The 18,711-nt window shown below is 39.2% G+C and overlaps 1 protein-coding gene across 1 annotated transcript; it reads right to left on the bottom strand.

Annotated features, from left to right (window-relative positions):
• Nucleotides 1-871: 871 nt before the first annotated feature.
• sult6b1 (sulfotransferase family, cytosolic, 6b, member 1) lies at nt 872-17,230 on the bottom strand. Its single transcript, XM_051418339.1, has 7 exons — nt 16,846-17,230; nt 11,833-11,945; nt 7,008-7,097; nt 6,570-6,693; nt 4,209-4,303; nt 3,700-3,856; nt 872-2,405 (listed from the first exon to the last, which is right to left on the bottom strand). The coding sequence occupies exons 1-7, from the start codon at nt 17,027-17,029 to the stop codon at nt 2,278-2,280; spliced, it is 891 nt and encodes a 296-aa protein (XP_051274299.1). The 5' UTR covers nt 17,030-17,230; the 3' UTR covers nt 872-2,277.
• Between the last annotated feature and the right edge of the window lie 1,481 nt (nt 17,231-18,711).

The following is an 18,711-nucleotide window of genomic DNA, read 5'->3' as shown; positions in this document are numbered from 1 at the left end:
GGAGCACTAGGAGGAGCCAGAGGAAAACCGGGTTTCTTTCTCAGATTATCTGTCTCATGTACTACTGTCACAACCATTGAGAGTATACACTATCAGCAATAACATTATGAGCCCCTGGGCCCCCTGGTGGTCATAATGTGCTGCAGCCCCAGACCAACAAACTGCTCTGCACTGTGTGTTCTGACCCCTTTCTATCAGAACCAGCATTCACTGTTTCAGCAGTTTGAGCTACAGTAGCTCGTCTGTTGGATTCAATGAGCCTTGGCCCCCCATGACCCTGTCTCTGGTTCTTTTCCTTCCTTGGACCACCTTTAATGGGTACTGACTACTGCAGACCGGAAACACCCCACAAGAGCTGCAGTTCTGGAAATGCTCTGACCCAGTCGTCTAGCCATCACAATGTGGCCCTTGTCAAAGTCGCTCACATCCTCACACTGCACATTTTTCCTGCTTCTAACACATCAACTTGAGGACAAAATGTTCACTTGCTGCCTAGAGTAAAATAGACGATAAGGCACAATCGGTTCACACTTGGTCAGAACACAGTGAACATTTCAGAAATAATGAAATTATTTACCTACTGCGGATTTAACTGAAATAAAAATAGAAACTAGACATTAGAAAAAACAAAACTAACTGAAATAAAAATAGAAACAATGTCTTCAGTTTTAGTCTTTGTAAATTTGATCAAATTTGTCAACAACAAACATGAGACTGGGATTTCTACACGACTGTGAGTCAATTGCCTTCACAAAGTGTTTGTATTGTAATACTTGTTCTGAACTACTAAACTAACACGGAAACTAATATAAACTCTGGGAAAGAGTTCCAAGCCACAAAGATAGAATCAAACAATTTCAGATCAAATAAGTGAACTTGAAAGGAGTTTTATTTCTCATCATGACCATGTACAGTGATGTACTATACAGTATATACAGTACATACAAACAGTGATTGTGCATATTTATTATAGCCCATAGAAGTATCGTTTCAAAGCAACAGTTACACAACCAGAGAAGTCTGTGAGTAGCTGCCAGTAGAAAGATAATTCAACTGTTATGTGTTTTAATCAGGTGTAAAACATTGGTAAATAAAACAAATCTGATACGGCAGAAAATCCAATCCAGAGGGCAAACAAGAGAATCTGATAAACTTTGGTCCGGATAAGTATTTGCTCAGAGCAAACAGAAACCAACTTGGCTGAATGTTTCCAAAACTACAAACCATTTTTCTCTTCACAAAGTGCCATTAACAAGGTCCACTTCTACTGTACACTTCTATCAGTAATTATACAGTCTTTAATTTGTACAGCATTTTTCAAATTATTCAGATTGCATTGCTGTCTGCCAGCACTGGGGGGCACCAAAGTTTTAATCCTACATAAAGGAGACTATCATGCAGCCTTTAACAGGTGCTGACAGGTCACACCTCACTGTGATGGCTTTTTTTTTTTGTTTGTTTTGCTTACTCTCCTGTCCATCTTTAAGCCAATTAATGTTCTGTCTGTAGAAACTGACATAAATGGCGGCAAGCTGCACACATAAACTCCAGTAACCTCTGTTCTCTAACTGCTAACTAATATTAATGTGTTACTGAACTTTGAAACAGGTGTCTGTCAGGTTTTCAACCCTGGTTTTATTTGTCTCCCTGGACCCAACTAGACTTCAGATGAACCCATGGTGGTGTTTAAGGAATAGTCTGACCTTTTGGGGGAATACCCTAATTCGTTTTCTGGCAGAGAATTAGATGAGAAGATTGATACCACTCTTATGTGAAGCTACAGCCAGCAGCCAGTTAGCTTAGCTTAGCATAAAGACTGGATCTGGAAAAGTGCAGTTGTGGGTTGTGTGCCTTCTTGTCTTGGAGCTGTAATCTTATATTTAAAGGACAAATATAAGAGTGATATCAATCTCCCAAAATGTTAAACTATTCCTTTAATGTTCTGTGTTGTAGAACTTGTACAGCAACAAAACTTAACATATTGGTCCGAATAAGACAATAACTCATAATGCACTTTTTCCCTTCTTGATCCCTCTTTCTACATTCTCTTCCTTCTTTCTTTGAGCTTGTCACTAAGGAACTTTTGGCCCTGAACTGAGCCTCTCAGGCAGTGTTTCCTTTCAGATTACTGCCTCCAACAACCTCCTCTTACAATTAAATGCTTCAGGTTAAAGATGGTGGGGGGGTTGTCGGACTCAGATCAGGGCAGTTAAGTCCCGCAAGCTCTTCTTTTACATACTTTCCCTCCCTTTTCCTCTTCTCATGCCTCCTTGCTTTCTACTGACAATGCTTTTGGTAGTCGAGTTTGGCTCCCAGCCTGGTTCCTGCCAGGTGCTTGTTGAAGGCTTCATCCATCTCTTGGCTTTGTTCTGGTGTGAAGTGATTCTTCCAGTCCCCAACCTCGCCTGCCCAGGGAAAAAAATAGTATTCAAGTCAACTTATCTATAGAACATTTAAAAACAACCGGAATTAAAGGAGCAGTGTGTAGGATTTAGTGGCATCCAGCGGTAAAGTTACAGATTGCTACCATTTGAACACAGCTTCGAGCATTTAGGAGAAACTACAGTGTATGCGAAAAGCAAAAGGCCCTGTCTAGAGCCAGTATTTGGTTTGTCCATTCTGGGCTACTGTAAGTCATGGTGTTTCAACACGGCAGACTGGGTAGAAGAGGACCTTTGATAAAAAAAAAACGGCTTCAACGGATTCATGCATTTTGCATTTTTTGCATTTTGGCTGGTGAGAGAGCTAGGAGGGACAAACTTTTTTTAACTTTTTCTTTCATTTGCTTGAAGAAGGGTCCAGCATTTGATGTTGTTCAGATAGTCTTGTGTGACCGGTAGGTAGAATTGTGGATCATCTGCATAATAGTAGTACAGAATATTGTATTTCTCGAAGATAGAACCAAGTATAATGATATGATGTATAATGAAAATAAGAGAGGGTCTAAAATTGAGCCTTGGTGGATGCCTCATTTAATAGGAGCAGGAAATGAGGGGCAGTTTCCTAAACTCTTGAATTTGGATTTTCACTTAAATTTCTTCTGAAGTAGCTATATAATAATGAAGTTATATTCTGTATCTGTGCACTTAAGTTCACACATATGAATGAGAACACTCGAAAGTTCAAAAGTTAGATGACTAGATTAATGTCAATGTCTCATCTTGAGATAAAGTTCCAGAAGTTCCAGTCAAATACAGTTACAGCACGCAACTCTGTACTCTGAAAAAGAGCAAATAATAAGCAAACTGTGCCTTTTAGTCTCCCTGAATAGTTGATTGATGGTGCTTGTACTCACAGAGAATACAAGTTCAAATGCATGCAATGACGCTTTTCAATACAGTTATGTAATTTTCCATGACACAGCCTTGTGTAAATATGAGTCATTCAGAACACTTGGACTCTGCTGCTTCACCGTAATTTGCTTGAAGTGGACTACACAAATACATGTTACAAAGCCAGGCTTTATTTAAGCCCAGAGTTTCTTAAGACGACAAGTATTGTACATACATGCTAAATTACAGGAAAAATATTACACAATACATTGATATAATACGGAATACATATTACGTAACACATATGTGCAGTAAATATGCACATTAATGTATAGAAAACAAATATGTAGTTTTTTAGTAATTTCAGTACAAACAACACTTCCATAAAACGTTTTGTTAAAAAAAATATTCTTAGTCTTTCATGCACCTTTCCTGAAGATGATGTTTCCCACACCGGCATGGGAGTTAGCGGAGTTCTTCTTCATGGCGTTGAAGGTGCTCCCCTCTGCGATCTGCTGGACCTGAGCCTCAGTCAGGCTGAAGCCAAAGAACGTGGTGATCTGACGGATGCTCTCAGTCAGGTCCTGCAAGACAGGAAGTAGAAGTGGAGCTGTTACAGACAGACACTTCTACCAAAATTCTACCACTAACTGAATATTGACTGTGATTGATTTTCTCTCTGCAGCAAGTTTCAACCCTCTGCAGGTTGATTTTTCAAATGCACTGAAACCAGCAACTGCCTGAAAGTAATACCTTCAAACACTGATGCATGATTTGGAAAATGGTCAGCAGAAACTATAAGAAAGCGCATATGAATGTATTACATCACAAAAGTGATAAAGTGACACTGAGTCAGAATGCCTCACATACTCCACTGGAACATGTTATTTTACATTTTCTATATATTTGCATTGAAAAAATCAGTGTGTGATCTACCTGTTTCAGTTCTTCATAGGTGACAACCATAACACTGGGGTCGTCCATCCTCTTCTCCCAGGCCAAAGCGTGGTCAAAATAGGACCCCCAGGAAACTAGACACACACATACACAAATATGGTCACTGAAATGCTGCTGAAAGAACAGTGATATGTGACTTTCATATCTAAAGACCTTTCACCCTTGTGTGCATAGTGAGCTGTAAAAGGAATACCCCATCAGCAGCACCTCAAACAAACTTTTATACCACGAACAGATGTTTATCTGTGTAAATGTTACATTCAGTGGTGGAAAGGAACTGAGCACATTTACTCAAATACTGTATTTAAGCTCAATGTTTGAGGTATTTTTACACAAATGTATACTCCAATACGTTTCAGATTATTATACTTCTTACTTCACTACATTTATATAGCTATCATTACTCATTATTTTTCATATGAAGATTTTACATACAAAACATGTGACCAGTTGTTATACAATACTAGAGTCTGACAGATATATTGGTTGGCCAATATTATTTAATATATTTTATTCCATTCTTTGCAAATGATACAGCTTCACCATAGCATCATATCGTCATGCGTGTCCGGCCATTCTGTCCGAAGGTTTGTTTTTCTCATGCTGTGAGGAAGGGGCTGTCTGCCTGAATCCATATGAATGTAGCATTAGGAGTTCAAAAAGCCGGCATGCAATAACAAAGGCTGAACAGCAAAGTCAAAACACAATAGACCATCTGGCAGAATATGAATGGAGGTGTACTAAGGTCTAATAGGGGAACAGGTATGCACTGCGTAGGAAGGTGGGGCTGGTCTGATGATGGGGATAAGAGAATGTGATAAGTGGCTTGGCAAGCACATGGCCATGCACGAGAGCTATGAAGTTAACCTCTGTACAGCCCTGTAATCTGGGTGGTGATGGTGATTGACAGTCACGGCAGCTTAAGATACATATTGCAGACACGACAGAGTACTGTCCATTTCATGCTACTTTGTAGCTTTAGTCCACTTCTTTTCAGTTGTATGTATTGTACTTTCTACATTTATGTGGTGGCTGGTTACTGTGTAGATTAAGATTTTACAAAATAAAAACAATAAATTGGAAGTTTACTAAAGCTTTCCAGTGAGGTAGATCCTTAAAATACTTAACGGTCAAGGTAGCAAGAACGTTGTGTTAGACTTTCATAATCATGTGGGGTTAATGCTGTGAGACAGACACAGGGTTGGTGGCTTGTAGATGGTTGACTGTTGAGTCTCATTCCCACCTGTTGATGACCCGGGAACAAGACTCAACAATCATCAATCTTTCTCTGCTCTGATTTGTTGTTTTTGTTCAGGCACAGTGGATTCTTGCAAATGCCATTAGGAGCAGTAGGAGGAGCCAAAAGAACTGGATTTTTTTCACAGATTATCTGTCTCATGTACTACACACAGGATACAGTGACAGTCTATTCTATTCAGTCTTTTAGCCTCACAGTGACCCTGCTGAGTCGGCTGTACAAGCTGTTTACTAGCCCATAAACACAGCAGAGCTCAGGATCATGAAGTCAAACTGTGAATGTACACATGTAAAACAGAAGGTGGTATTGTGGTGGGTGATATACGGCGGGGGGTTATGGTCTGACCTGAGATTAGTTGAAACTCACTAACTTTGTCACAGATCTTAAAACTAGTCTAGTCAGTAGACTGCTGGTAGCTGTTAGGATGACATTTTTCAACCACTACCTGGCATTGCATGTTTTGTGCTCAGTACTTATTTTATTCTTTCAGCATATGCTGGAATTGCTTGAACTCAGTGCCTGAAATGGCCTGAAATACTTAAAAGTACTGAGTATGGGCACTTCTCATTTTTGTCCACGAGTTCCCTTACATTTTATTGGGTGTACCTCCACCTCTGATGAGCAAGGCCGTACCCACCACTAGTCCGAACCTCAGCATTTTTTTTCGAGGGGTAGTAAGAAGTAGAAGTAATTGCCAGTTCAGTTTTTGGACCTTGGTATTTCTAAAACCCTATGTACGGCCACGTAACTATGTCTCTGTGTTAACACATAACTTAGGGTTAGGGTTGTGCTGAATTAGAGTACTGGCACCTTTTTTGGTCCAATTCAGACCCTGCTTGAACTTAACGCAAAACTTCCATTCAGTTTCTCACAAGACATCCACTTTGATTTGGAATTCGACACACAATATACTTTATTAAATTAAATATGAATCAGGCTAAACTTTCCACCAAGGAAAATGGCAACAGACTTTTGACTTAGTAAAATGCCTCATCAACAAAAAGTGGTCCACTTAATAATCAATAGAACATGCTTATTGTAGTTTTTATTAAATGCCACTGTCTGCTATGTCTGTGGCTCACCTTCCCCACTAATGAAGTTGGAGTAGAAGGATTCCCAGGACTCTCCTGGGAGGACGGGGTTGTTGTTGGAGAAATGATAGTAGGAGACCAGAGTGTCTTTAGGGTTTCTGAAGATCACCAGCATCTGTACAACACGCAGCACAATAAATAAAAACATTTAAGCCATTGAACCAGTACACTATAAAAATAGATAAATGAGAAATAATTTGAAATCCAAATAAATTCTGAAGTGATTCTGAATCAATATGATGAAGAACTGTGCTTTATTCCTTAATTTCTACTGTCCCTCTCTACTTTATCCTTTTCCATCTCCACTGATTTAAACTCAAACCAGCTCTATATGAATATACAAATCTTTGACGGGACGCTGTGATCTCCTTCACTGTTGTCTGCATTCACAGAGTTGAAAAGCCTGCTGCAGAAGTCTGTGAAACTTACTTTAGTCTTCTTTTCATAGAAGGAGTTGGGGATGTTGTCAGGGTGCATGTGAGTTCCCAGAAGCCTTGGAGAGGGAGCTTCTTCCATGACCTGAGGGGAGAGTAGGGTAGGGAAGATAGGAGGAGTCAGCTTTATCTATTACACGTTACTTTTATATGCTAACAGAACATCAGCCAGAGTTTTTCACCAAGTCCTCATACCTGAACAGCAGAGTAGGTCATTTGTCAGCTCCTTCCAAACAACCCAAATGATCTCTGTTTTCTGATCTATGGTGAAGATTTGGTTCGCCACAAAATAAAATAACTGCCCAATCTGACCTCAATATGCTACATGCAAAACACAGCTGGTCTTTGGCAACAGTATTGTGTATATTTTTCATTCTATATATTGCTGTGATACACCATACAGTTATTACCAGATTTCAGTTTACATTATATTTTATATCCCATATTATAATATACTACTGTACACTGTAAAGCCTAACAGCATATCTTAATAAAAGAAGCAGGCTAACACAACTTAATCCTCCAAAAAATTGTTAGTCACTCATCCCATGAATTAAACCCAAATCAAAAATAAATTAATAAAGTAATAACTTCTGGTGATATAATTACAGTTCGTTCCATTGACTCATTTTCTTTACATTGACTTTATAAAAAATGTAAATCCCAAAATAAATTGGTTACCATATTGATAATCAATTAATTGTAAATTGTTTTTATCGTACGTCAGCTGTTTTGACAGGTAATGTAATCATTTGTTTTAGTTAAACAAAACTGAGTAAATGTGGTAAAAGTGGTAACATTTCTATAAAAAAGATGCATTTAAGTTAGTCTTACTTTATTCAGATAAATTCTGTTGACACATTTTAAATACGTTTGGAGAAATGCGGAATAAGAGTATAATATAATTACTAGTTTTAAGTACAATTAACTTAATTTACCTTACATTAACAACAAATTAGTTCAATAATAAATGTTTTCATGCTTAAAATGTTAAATTAAAATTGTTTAAGGCAATTTACCTCCAACAGTTTGAATTGAACTAACTCATCAGGTCTTATATATGTTATACTGTTTTATTACATATATAATATATTATTAAAATTTCTATATAAATGCAGACTATATACTTATCACATTATATATTATAGTACTAGTAGATGCTATCATATTACTCTTACATATACAACACTGGTCGTGGGTACTGTACTGTATGTGCTTGAATGTGTTTATTCACACATCAAATGAATGAAGGATGGAGGTTAGTTTTTTGCATTAACCTAACCACCACAGGCTTCAGTTTCAAAGTCCTGAACATAATCTGTGGTTAGATTAGTGGTATATAAATGTGATTAGTATGAGAACAGGTTAACTTCAATTTATCTAAAAACACACTGACCTAAAGGTAGATTGCGAGCAGAGTTGTGTCACTAGGAAATGCCCCATATCCATAAAAAACACACACAATATTTTGTCTTGTCAAAAATTCAAACATAGTGGGAATAGTAGATAGACGAGGGAAACAAGGACTGTTGCTCCAGCTGACTGCACCCGGTCAGGACAATCACACACATAAACCCCCATAAAACCACAACATGACACTTCAGTTTATGTATGGATGGGGCTTAATTAGAATACAGCAAAGTATTCACACACATTATTGCACCAAGCCATGTGTTACTGATTGAACAGATGAAACAGGCCCTGCAGTGTGTTTCACATCTCAGCTCACAGTGAGGTTTCCAAGAATTCTTTAATGGGAACCTATCACATCCTCAAAGTACAGAGACGCACCCAACCACCCGCTCGCAGAGAAAGCTTTTTCGGTTGTGAAGGAAAGATAGATATGTTCCCCTGGGTGCTTACCATAGGGGCCCCCAGACCTCAGGTGTTTAAAATGTAAGCTGACCACTAGGACCCTAGGGCCCCTCAGCACTTACAATGTGAGGGCTCCAACAAGTAAAGCTATCTGTCCCTCAGGAAACTCTGAAGCACTGAAAGTTGAGGCAAAGCAACTGGAGAGCGTACAGAGACCGGAGCTAAACCAGCTTGTTTCAGTCAGAGGATGAACTGAGGGGCCAGAATAAGATAAATTGTGAAATCTGTGAATCGTGCTGCGGGGGAACAAAAATATAGAGCTAGAAATGAGCATAAAAGGCCCCCTTTAAAATATAGTATATAGTATAGCAGTATATCTGAATTTCAGTTTGAATTCTTTTATTGTTTTTTTATAAATAGGGTGTGTGTTTTCTGAAAAAACAGCCGTCTCTGATAAATGCCTTCAGGCTTTAAGGCAGGAAAAGCCCGGGCAGGCTCAAACTGGTGCATTATCAAACCACAATGACACTGAACTTTGTTTGACTTTGGAGCAACAATTTGGATATCCGAAGTAAATAATCAAAGCACAGATTTGAATTGATTCTGAACTAAAACCTGAGGTAAACTGGTTGACACTTTTTAAAACCAGTGCATAACCCTATTTTTGTTTTATAGATTTTTATGGATATTTTATATTCAGTTTTATATCTGTGGTCCAAGTTAGTTATAAAACTGGTTCAAACCAGAGATAAACTGGTTCAAACCAGAGATTAGCTGGTTCAAACCAGGGGTAAAATTTATAAAATGTCTGTTCTTTAGAGTAGCAGTTTTGTTCTTGTGATGCTACCTCAATTTGAATAATTGACACAGCTGGTTTTCAACCAGTTAAAACCTGTTGGAAACTGAGGGGAGTACTACGAAGGAAGGTGGAAGTGGGTTAGTGAGGTCACTGAGGAGAAACATATCAGAAATTGATCGTCCTCCCTCCTGGGACGTCATTAGTTTCTGTAATAAAATATCTGCACAGCCCCTCAATCGATAACTTCACTCTCCGATCTGGCTGGGGATCAGATTAAGAGACTGCGAGTGAACCGCGATGTATGAGTCACATGTTGTAAGCATGTAAACAGCATGGTGTAGCTGCACAAGGAATTTCAGGTTTATGGTCCTTGCAATATTTCCTATCAACAATGTAACTGCTTGTGTTTATTTGTGCTCTTTTGTATGGATTTCCGTTGATCTTTGTGGATTTGTGAAAAGGCCCACATAGGGACGAGCCCTGCAAACTAATGGAGACTATAAACACTGTGGTACGTGGCACCGGTCCATGCAATGTGCTTGTTCCCTAAAATAAATAGTAAATAAAAAAGCCCTTGTATGTGCACTTTGATCAATTACAGCATCTGTCAAGTTATTTGAAAGAGTTTGGTGTGGAGGAGGCTGAGGCTATTTAGGTGAAAACTGTCACAGTCTGTGGCCTTGTCTGCACAGGAATGGTTTATCCTGCTTTAAACACATGTGAGGCCTCAATGCAGTGTGTTGTGCTGGCTGGTTGCAACAACTCTCCATACTTTACTTTCACTGCCACGCTCCTTATCAACCGTATTTTACTATTGTTTGCTCTATCAGAAACTCTCAGCCTGGCTGGTCTAAAAGTTTTACGCGAGTAAAACTGAACTTTAAACTTTACCTTCCTGGTCTCTGAGTCGTGCTGTTGGGTCCAAACCTGGTAACACTGAGCTGTTACACACAGGCGTCTTGGATTTAGTGGCATCTAGCGGTTGCACGTTGCATCTAACTGTACACCGCTCGCGTCTGTATTTGAAGACAGAACGGGCTGTGAAGTGTGCAGGAGAAACTATGGTGGCTGCAAAACACACAAATGGCCCTATCCACAGTGTTTGGTTTGTCTGTTCTAGGCTACTGTAGAAACACAGCGGCCTCCACAGAAGGCAAGCTACAGGGCCTGTAGATAAAAACAGCTCCTTCTAAGGTGACAAACACACAACGATCCTTTTCAGGTGATTATACACTAATGAAAGCATACCTATATATACCTCAAAGTGCAACTTCATTAGCAGTACCATTCTTAAGAAAAAGCTGGATACATATACACAAACAAATAGATATATTCCAACCTCACTCCCAACATGTCATATACTGCAGCTTGGTCAGTGGCCCTCTGCTGACTTAGTATAGCAACATCATTATTTTGAGAAAGTTTCGCATTATAATGACTTGCAGAATCCTTTTATTTATATATTACATATAATTATATCTTCTAAATAAAGAAAAGGAGAGTTCCAAAGCTTTCAGTGGTGGGTTTTCTTTGGTAGTTGAAACTGTTCACAATGTGTGTGGATTATCCAGAATAACCAGGCAGTGCTTCATAAATGTTATATTACCCACTGACAAAGCTCTGTGCTGACAGTGCTTTTACTATGAGGACCCCTCAGTTTTGGAGCCACCTGCCTGAGGAGTTAAGCTTTCATAAAACCACATTTATAGACTTTCTTTAATGTCTTTGTATTTATTTTATTTTATTGTTTTTATGGCTTTTATTCTCTCTTATGTTTGTATTCATTTATATTTAATCACGTTATGTTTTTCAATGGCTTTCGCTTACACAGTGTTCTTTATTGTAGTCTTGCCTTTATTTGGCCTTAGTGCCTGGCCATGTTGACTATCCTCTTTTTTAAAGCTGCTATATAAATAAAGGTATTATATTTATTCAAAAGCTCCATAGAGCTTTAGTTGTCATTGTGCAACTATAAATTACTCCTGTCACTTTGCGCTCATCTGACAAATGGATATATTGATTAATGAGGCTGTCATTCTGTCACTGCAGTTATCTCTTACATAACATTCAATGCAGGTGACTTGACAAAACTCACACCATCACAATCACACCTCTCCATCTGTCTATCTACACGGCTTAGCGTGCAACCTCTATCTGCCCATCTACAGTAGACTCACACACACACACACTCACATCCAGTGTGTACCTTTAAGGCATCTGGTCCAAAAAACTCGATCAGTGGCGGCATCTTGGATTCCGTTTTCATCCCTGTGGCCTCTGTAATGATCTTCCTAATCACCCCCACCATCCAGTTAAAACCTGCACGCACACACACACACACACTCATGTTTAAATTCTGGTTAATATGACAACATCTCTGATGATACAAAACACTGTATGTTAACCTGAATTACAGGGAAATGTGAGTAAAATACTGCAAAACACTTTTACATGGTAAGTACACACATTCTTTACTCAAGCAGAAGTACAGATACTATAAAGACTCTGGAGTATGGACTGGTAGCTGGAGAGGTGCCAGTTCAACGTCCCGGGCACTGTCGAGGTGCCCTTGAGCAAAGGCTCCACCATCTTTGCGTGTCGAGCCCTGTATGTGCATGATTGTATTGTGGGCCTATGTGTGTGAAACACTGAATGAAAAACTTTTCCCCATTAGGAATAAACTATATCTTCTTCTTTATTAAGTAATGAAGTACAAATACCTCCTCCTTCCACCTCTGGCAAAAATAACTGTGTTTTTGGTTTTAGTATTTCCCTCAAAGTAACAGTAAACAGATACAACATATACTGAATATGTGATCCTCACAAACACTGGGAAAACGTTTTAAATTTGCAGATACTTCAGGAAAACTGAGGGGAATTCCGTCTGAGGAACTTCAGCTTATTTAATGTACATTCTTTAACCCACTGCAGTTACACTTAGAGCTAAAACACAATGAATGATAATACCTTTAAACTTTATACATTATGGACTCTGCAGCTGCTGCACTCTCTCTCTCTTCTGTCTTTTTTGGCAGTGAGCCGGTGTGTTACTCTCCAGCTTCACTGTGGGGATAATCCTGTTTCCCCGACAGATCCCACTTTTAAACAATGACTCTGGATCACATCAGAAACATCAGGCTGGGTAATAGAAAGGCGTTTATGGACTGGCTTACGACCTGTCAAGTTTAATGGAAAAAAAAATTAAATTGCTGACATAAATGCTAAACATAAATTTTCTCACAGATTTGTAGCATCTCCAATGAAGAGCATCTACTGGAACGTTTCCCACTATGTTTCTTAAAATACAGACCACTTGCTTTAGGAATACTATTCAACAGGAGTTGTACAGGGTTTTTAATGCACATTCAAACTCGTTTGACCAGTATGAATGTTCAGTATTTTTTCCCCTGTTTTTTGCTTCCCCAGATTTCTCTATAAGCAACCATCGGTGCTGTGACATACATAAAAATGCTTTGTGCTTCATGGGTCGTGAGAGATTTAAAAAATATTGATACATTTAAGGAACACATTGCGGCTAACATGGTCTTCTTTCTTCAATTTGTCTCTGTAGACATTTGTTTCTGTTTACAATACAGATGAATGGAATGGTGGATCAAAAAGTATAAATCCTTATAAAAAAGTATAAAAAAACAATTAGTATTTAGACTGACACTGACACTTGACACTGAAATCTGTTAAAGATTCAGAGGTTTAATATGGAGCTACTATATGACTCCCTTGAAAATGACACCTGGCTTCTTCAGAATAATTCTGTGGGGAAAAAATGGCCTCAGGGGCAGAAAGGAATGAGAGAACCAGCTTTAGAGCCAAGCAGTGCAGCACACAGACATCAGTGACAGGAGAAAATATTACAGGCCAATAAACTACAGCAGACAGTAAACATGAGAGCGCTGAGGTGAAAGAATCCTCCTTTATCTCCTCCACATATCACAGAGACACCAGGAAGCCATTATCTGCAGCGCTCTGCTGTGTGACACTGATTGAACTTCCTGTAACATCAAAACAAATGTTCAGCCGTTTACAAAGAGGATCCCATTGGCTTAACTGGTGGAGGTTATTTATAGTCACACCCCCATAGATAAATAGTTCTGTTGTCCCCTATGCGGGCCCCAGTCCAAACGGGCCCCCATGCTTTGGGATGTGGGACAGGTTTGTGTGTGTTAGCTGCCATTCCACCAATGGCGATTAACTCATCTGTCTTTGCATCCTTTTTCTCCACCAGTGAACTGGTTTACAAAAGCCTCATGAAAGGACACACCCCAAAAAGAAAACATGTCACATTCCTTGAACGCACCACGGCAACAGCAGGAATGTCACACTTTTCTCCTTTGAGAAACTACACTGTGCTTTGGGTTAGAGGTGGTGTTACATGGTGCTTTTAAATATCAAATCACCACCACATTCATTCAGGTATTAGTGCAAATTTATGCACTGCACTACCCAGAATTCCTGCAAACTGGCTCACGTGATGCTATTGACCCAGGAGCGGATCTAGAGGAATATTTATGGCATGGAGACTTTAAGGGGTGGCACAAATATATATATTTAATCACAAACAATCACATATATCAATATTTGCCTGGAAAATCACCCAAATGAAGATATTTTAACTAAAGGTCCCATTAGAATTCACCAAATTTAACTTTTAGCCTATTGCCTAGTCTGAAATGTGGCCAAATTTAAAAATAACCTAAATTAACAGGTGTTCAATTTAATATTCAATTTAATGATCCAAGTGTGACAAGAATACTGATGTTGCATTACTCAGCAGAACTCTGGATTACATTCACTGCCAACATTTTTCAAATTCTCAGCATGCAGCTCTAAGTAAGATTGCTTCCTGCTTCTGAGCATAGTTATATGCAGTTTGGTTAGTTTTATGCAACACAAGTATATTTGGTTAGGTTTAGCAAAAGATCAGAAGTTGTGTTTGGTACTTGACAAATCAGTGTTGACTTTTTGTCTCACACTCTGTCTGTTTGTCATCAATCCACCCTGTAATTCTCTCTATGTGGACCTTGTCACTCTTTATACTACACCATCATACATATGTGCACTATTCACGTCTAGGCGGCACAAAATGTTGCATTTGATTAGCGGATCTATTACAGCTTTGCCGTGAGACTGGGCAGAAAGGACACACTACTTCTTACATTGGCAATGAAAGCATGTACCCGACATAGGTCACGATGGGTGGAATCGTCCAATATGAACGTGACTACCATGATAGTCTGTGGCCCCCTTTGCTTCAAAACACTCACTGTAGGTACCCCTGTAGCATCAGCAGTATAAAGAAAGGCCACATTTAAAGGTGATGGGCTCAGGAGGCGGCTCTTCACGTCCCGTATAAAACCAAAAGTAAACTATCTTTGAACTAATACACTTTACATCGGGTTACATCAGGTACGTAACTTATAATTTTTTCCCAATCCTAATCAAGTAGTTTTTTTGTGCCTAATCCTTATCAAACTGTGACTGTTTTGCAACATTAATCACGCAAGCTTTATTATAAACCTCTAACAAGATGTTGCATATTTATATTAAACTTTACCACGGAACCCTGCACGGCCAGAAGCCGAAGTCCACTGACTAAAAGGCTGTATTTGACGAGGTGGGACTGGATCACATTTTCAACCTTGTCAGTCATCTCGCGATCCCTCAGGTTTACCTTGTGACCTCTTGTCAGGAACCTGATCCGCGGGCTGGAAACCAGTGCACAGTCCCAGTGATCATTCATCAGTTTCTAGTCCTTCCTTGCTCACAGCTGCTGGTTACAGTTTATTCTTTGAAAATTCCACTGCATAGAACTGAAACTTGCAACCACTGTTACTTTTATCATGTTGCTACCATATAATGAACTCAAAAAGCTTAGTATAAGAAGGTACTACATTCACTACACTTTTCACAGTGCTGACACTCATTTATCATGCAAATCTGATTGAAATGTCCAGCTGTTGAATCTAAAATCTTATTTTATTTAATGTATGTATTTCTCAGGGACACTGCACATTAATAAACATTACTGTAAATATGCAGAATTGGCCAAGAGGCTAGTTTTCATCTGTAGTCCCTGGCCGGCCAGGTGTCTGTTTTCTCCACCAACATGGAGCCGGCTATGTTCTGGTTCACACACGTATAGTAGTTGTGAACAGTTTTGAGCAGTTCAACCAAAAATAAAGTAGTCACAATGTGGTTTCACAAACTGGTTTGGTAGCTGACAAACGCTACCTCGTCTCCTCTTTTTCTCCCCCGCCCTCCGTTTTTGTGCAGATGTTTGTGGGGAGTGCTGATTGTGGTATGTGTTACAGCTCATTGACTCAAGTGGAAATTACATACATACACAAAGGAAGTTAGTAGAAGACGACTTTCCCCTTCTAATCACTGCAGTCTGTACAGTGTAAGGAATAAAAGAAGCTTTATTCTCTATAGTTTATTTTGTTAGTATAAAAAGCAAAAACTGTACTGCCGAGTTATTTATGTGTTGATTCTGTTGTCGAATTAACTACCTTTCTGTTTCTGCATGAATCATCTGATGAATCATGTCCGTCTCACATTTGGTTTATTCAACTGATCACTTTATTTTTCTTGCGAAGTGGCGAATAATTCAGACATTCACTGGAGAAATCAGATAGAGTAAACCAGCTGTTGAGCTCTTTGCATTTGCAGCCTGTCGTGTATGTATGTTGATTTTAAAGATTTACCATGCACCTCAGTTAAATATTTCCTTCGACAGAAACACACTTGTGGGATATGTTTCTGATTGAGGGGGTCGAATGACATAACATCTGATTCTGATACCAAACTTAATCATGTAATTCCAAACAATTTCCTTTGTGTGACTCCTGAGAAGAAGTAACTGTAGTAGTTATTATTATTATAAGTTACACTATTTCTAACCATATCTGCACAACCTTTAATCCTGTATGCAGCTAGAAAATACTACTAATATCAATATTTACATTTTAGGCATTTGCTGATGAACTCTGTAGTGACTTACAGCTAAAAACCAGGCTTCACTTTCACCAGTGTTACAATCATTAACACTAACTGGCAAACAAAGGTCAGAGGTCACAACAGTTGCATCAAATGTTCTTGTGACCTTATTAAAACTTTATTAACCATTTATGCATTTAACTCCCCAGACTGAACAGCTTCTGTTCATTCATGCATTTTTGTAACTGGATCACAGTTAACTCACCACATTTGGGATACGCTACCAGCATGATGTCATCCTCTCTGGCCGTGATGTTTTCCAGACTCTTTAGATGATCCTCGGGGCACATGATGCGTGGGTACAGCACCCCGTTGTATCTGTACAACTTCTCCTCGTCACTGATTTCCTTTGCCATCTGCATTTTGGACTGCACGTTGGCGGCGCTCATCCTGAATCAGTACTGTGTAGCTGCACAGATCAGAACCCTCTCCTCAAAGTGAGTTAAAGACAACAGTTTAAAACCAACTGCAGCTTCAAAAAAGAAAGCACACAGAGTAAACAGGGTGTAGCCAGAGAAAGAAGAACTGCCTTCTGTGCAGCTGGGTGTCCATCCACTGCTGCCCTGCAAGTGAGTGAGCAACAGTGAGAGAGCGAGAGCAAGAAAAAGGGACTGTGTGTAGTAATAGTAAAAGGAGGAGGTGCCTGGAGACTCCTCCTTTTATTACACTACACACACACACATGCAGGAAAATGTGTATGTTCATGGAGGTGTGACTGATGGGAGATGCCTGTACAATGTTCACCAGATGGGAGGTACACACTGACAGACTGACAGCAGACCCCCACTCTCTCTCTCTTTCTCACACGCATACATACGGCATATAATCATCATGTTTTTCACTTTCTTCTTCTGTGAGTTTAGTTTCTTTGTGCAGCTCAGACTCACAGTCAGAGTCTCTACAGCTTTGGGCTCTACAGCATTTACAGCAGCGTCAGCGGTTGCTCTAAGAAATCCCCCACAGAAACCTCAGACAGAAGGAAACCTTGAGAGAGGACATTTTACAGGCTGTTCCCACTTCCTCAGACAGCTGGGGTTGTAACATAAACCTTTCCAAAATGAATAGAAAGATGATGTTTGGAGTTCATCCAGCCTGTGTTCCTGTTGTGTAAGTGGGCCCGCTTGTACTTGCCTATAAGGTTTAAGCAATAAAAAATATTTGAATTGCTCTTTCACCAGGGATAAGCTAATGATTATGACAACAACTCCAGCAGATTTATTTTCCACTTTTCCCAATACTTTATTTTCTTATGCTCTCTTTCTATGTTACTGCAAACCGGTATCACGCAAAAGCGTGTAATACACACGCCGGTCCACTGTGGCAGTGTCCCATTACAATAAATATGCAACGTAGAGTTATTTATTATGGTACATTATGGTATGTACCTGACGCAAGTTAATACATTATTCATCCATCCACCTCCTCTCTATGTGGACTTTGACGCTCTATACACTGCACTTTCATACACACGTACTTTTCACATGTAGGAGAGGCACAACGTGTCACTGACACGATATCCTCTAGTGGATCGGTGGGTCTATTACATGCTCATGCACCAAAATATCCAAGGCAAATTCCTTGAAAACCTGGGAATAAACTAGGAAATAAACCTGATTCAGAATGTGTTCCCTTATTCCTCACATCTTTAAATGGTATTCCAGGGATTTACTATTGAACTTCCAAACATACTTGCAGCTCTGAAAAAAGAAAGGTAGAAATTTAAGCAAGAGACGTCAAGATATCTTGAGTTTTACTCCCTAGTATGGATCTAGAGCAATAAAACACTGGATCCTACATTTCCCATGATGCAAAAGCGATAGCATATTTTGCACACCTTTAGTTTATAATGCAGGCTTTCTGTTAAAAGTTGGTTTCTCCCCAATGACCATGAAATCATCAGGTTCTTTACTCAGATGGGACAAACTTCACTTCCGTTCTTTCTCCCTGTGAAATTCTGTTCATATACAGCTCATTTTAAACAGCAAAAAAAGGAGTCACAGGCTGGATTAAAATTATATTTCTACTAACATAAATAGGAAATGTAAATGGCACTTCTGGAGGTAAATGTTTA

This window comes from Dicentrarchus labrax, unplaced genomic scaffold (genome assembly GCF_905237075.1).
Source record: "Dicentrarchus labrax unplaced genomic scaffold, dlabrax2021, whole genome shotgun sequence".
NCBI lineage: Eukaryota > Metazoa > Chordata > Actinopteri > Moronidae > Dicentrarchus > Dicentrarchus labrax.
The sequence above is the reverse complement of the archived record's forward strand: the minus strand, read 5'-3'. Positions and strand labels throughout refer to the sequence as shown.

Excerpts from the sequence above, each read along its gene's own strand:
- sult6b1 (XM_051418339.1), bottom strand. The coding sequence starts at position 17,029 with ATGAGCGCCGCCAACGTGCAGTCCAAAATGCAGATGGCAAAGGAAATC. Across the intron at positions 11,946-16,845 it reads GGTAGCGTATCCCAAATGTG|GTTTTAACTGGATGGTGGGG; the intron begins GTGAGTTAACTG and ends GTGTGCGTGCAG. Across the intron at positions 4,304-6,569 it reads CAACTTCATTAGTGGGGAAG|TTTCCTGGGGGTCCTATTTT; the intron begins GTGAGCCACAGA and ends GTGTGTGTCTAG.